The 1,874-nt window shown below is 39.6% G+C and overlaps 1 protein-coding gene across 3 annotated transcripts in view; it reads right to left on the bottom strand.

Annotated features, from left to right (window-relative positions):
• GMPR (guanosine monophosphate reductase) overlaps positions 1 to 1,874 on the bottom strand; it is a 55,150-nt gene that overhangs the window by 40,479 nt on the left and 12,797 nt on the right. The window contains exons 2-3 of one of the 3 annotated variants that reach the window (XM_019522971.1): positions 623 to 688; positions 180 to 299 (exon numbers count right to left, since the gene is read on the bottom strand). In XM_019522971.1, the coding sequence (XP_019378516.1) occupies positions 180 to 299; positions 623 to 688 (186 nt within the window). Of the gene's footprint in view, positions 1 to 179; positions 300 to 622; positions 717 to 1,874 lie in introns of all 3 variants that reach the window. The other 2 variants (XM_019522981.1, XM_019522988.1) reach the window with 2 other exon arrangements.

Below are 1,874 nucleotides of genomic sequence, written 5' to 3' on the forward strand. Positions count from 1 at the left end.
ACACACACTCCATCCATCCCCCCTCTGCCCATTGAAGACAAAGCCATATTTTTTTTTACTATTGCATTCTAGATTTTACAACTATGGTAGAAACAAGCAACTATGTTTTTGCATCATAGCCCTTTACCAAACAAGTGGCTACCCAGGTTTTGCAGGAAAAGAGGGGAGTCAGTACTTACTTTAGTCATAACCTCTGCCATCTCAAACGTGCCCACAGTGTCCATGTTCGCCACGATAATGGGGATCCCAGTATAGCTTTGCTTAGAGTTGCGGAACGTGAAGGAACGCACGAGATCTACCTGCAAGGGTGGGCACAAAGTCTTGTAAGCACTTTACACAAATGGGGTCTCCCCCCAAGCTGTCACAGTAGGAATTCTCCCTCTAATTTCAATGGAGCAGAAACAGCGGAACCTGCTTCTTTGTGGCAATGCTAGAAAGAGAAAGCTCCATGACCTCTGAGGGGGAAGCTCAGAAGGGAAAAGGAGATGAGGTATGAAGTAAGGAAGAAGTCAACAAGTGAGGGGGAATGAATTGGATAGGTGGGTAGGAGCTGATAGGACAGGGGTAAGGAAGGAAGGGTTGAGCTGATTTTGAATTATTTCATAATTGGGTAAGCACTCACCAGTTTGTTGCCTCTTAAGCTCAACAGTAAATTTCCACTGAAGTCTGATAAAATTTCCACCGAATTCTGTAGGATAAGGATTTCACTCTGTATTCTAAATTTAAAATATCAGCAAAACAACTTGAAGGTAGTTCCTGTGAACTCAGGGATTGTCTTTTGTTTATCTATTGGCACACCATTATAGGGATCTGGCCCTGTGCATGTCCAACAACAGAAGTAATAAATAATAATAATGTTATCCTGGGCCAATAAACTACAAAGCTTTTGGATTCTCAGTTTATTTTTTGTAAGCGCACTGACCTTCAGCTCTACAATGTATTCAGCCTAACATACTATCATTACTTCTGAAACAGGAAGCAACCTCAAGGAATTGTGATGATGACATACTTCTTTTTGAAAAGTTGTGGTATCAAAATTTAGATCAGTTCCACTAGACTTGCTAAGCCAGAGCCTGTTTTTTCACTACAGAAAAAGAACAGAGCAATTTTTCTGTTGCAAAGACCTCAAGAAGATCACAGCAGGGCAGAATGTATTTAACACTACGCACTTCTATTTGACATTTCTGGGTTTATCTTGTCAATCATGTTTGCAAACCTAATAATGCTAACAGTGCTAAAGGAACTCAAGGCGCACCAGGATGTTACAGCAACCCTGGACGAGACTTGATGTGCTAAGCATTCCTGAATAGCAAAATCCAACACATCTAAAATACTGGGTTATTAAGTATCCCATCACATATTGAAGTTCTTTTATAAAGGTCTACATTTTCCATTCTTCAGCCTTCACCTCAGGGACAGCTGAAAGACCTGGACCATCCGGGAATGTCTATATCTGGAAACACCGTAAAAATAGCTGACTGACTTTGTTTACAAAGTGGTTCAAGCTTACACTAGGGGTAATCGAACTTTCCTGCACTGTGAAGCAGGTTATTGTTACTGTTGTTGTTGTCGGCGTCAGTAGTACATTAAACATTTATCTTCAATCTCCATGATAAATCATGAGATCCGCTTGCTCTGCATCTGCACTCTCATGCCACCAATTTACCTAAGGTACTGCACACTGAAAACATCATCATACAGACACATGGGAAGAAACCAGGCATGGGGATTAGCTAGTTAATTAACTAGTTAAAAAGTTAAAGAACCGGCTAACTTTTAACTTTAACTAGTTACATTTTTCAGCTATCAACTTTTAACTTTAACTAGTTAAAAAAAAGATTGTTTGTTTTAAAGTATAAGTTAAAAGTTTAAAA

The sequence above is a fragment of the Gavialis gangeticus genome, unplaced genomic scaffold (assembly GCF_001723915.1).
Source record: "Gavialis gangeticus isolate Ggan-Ray unplaced genomic scaffold, GavGan_comp1, whole genome shotgun sequence".
NCBI classification, from domain to species: domain Eukaryota; kingdom Metazoa; phylum Chordata; order Crocodylia; family Gavialidae; genus Gavialis; species Gavialis gangeticus.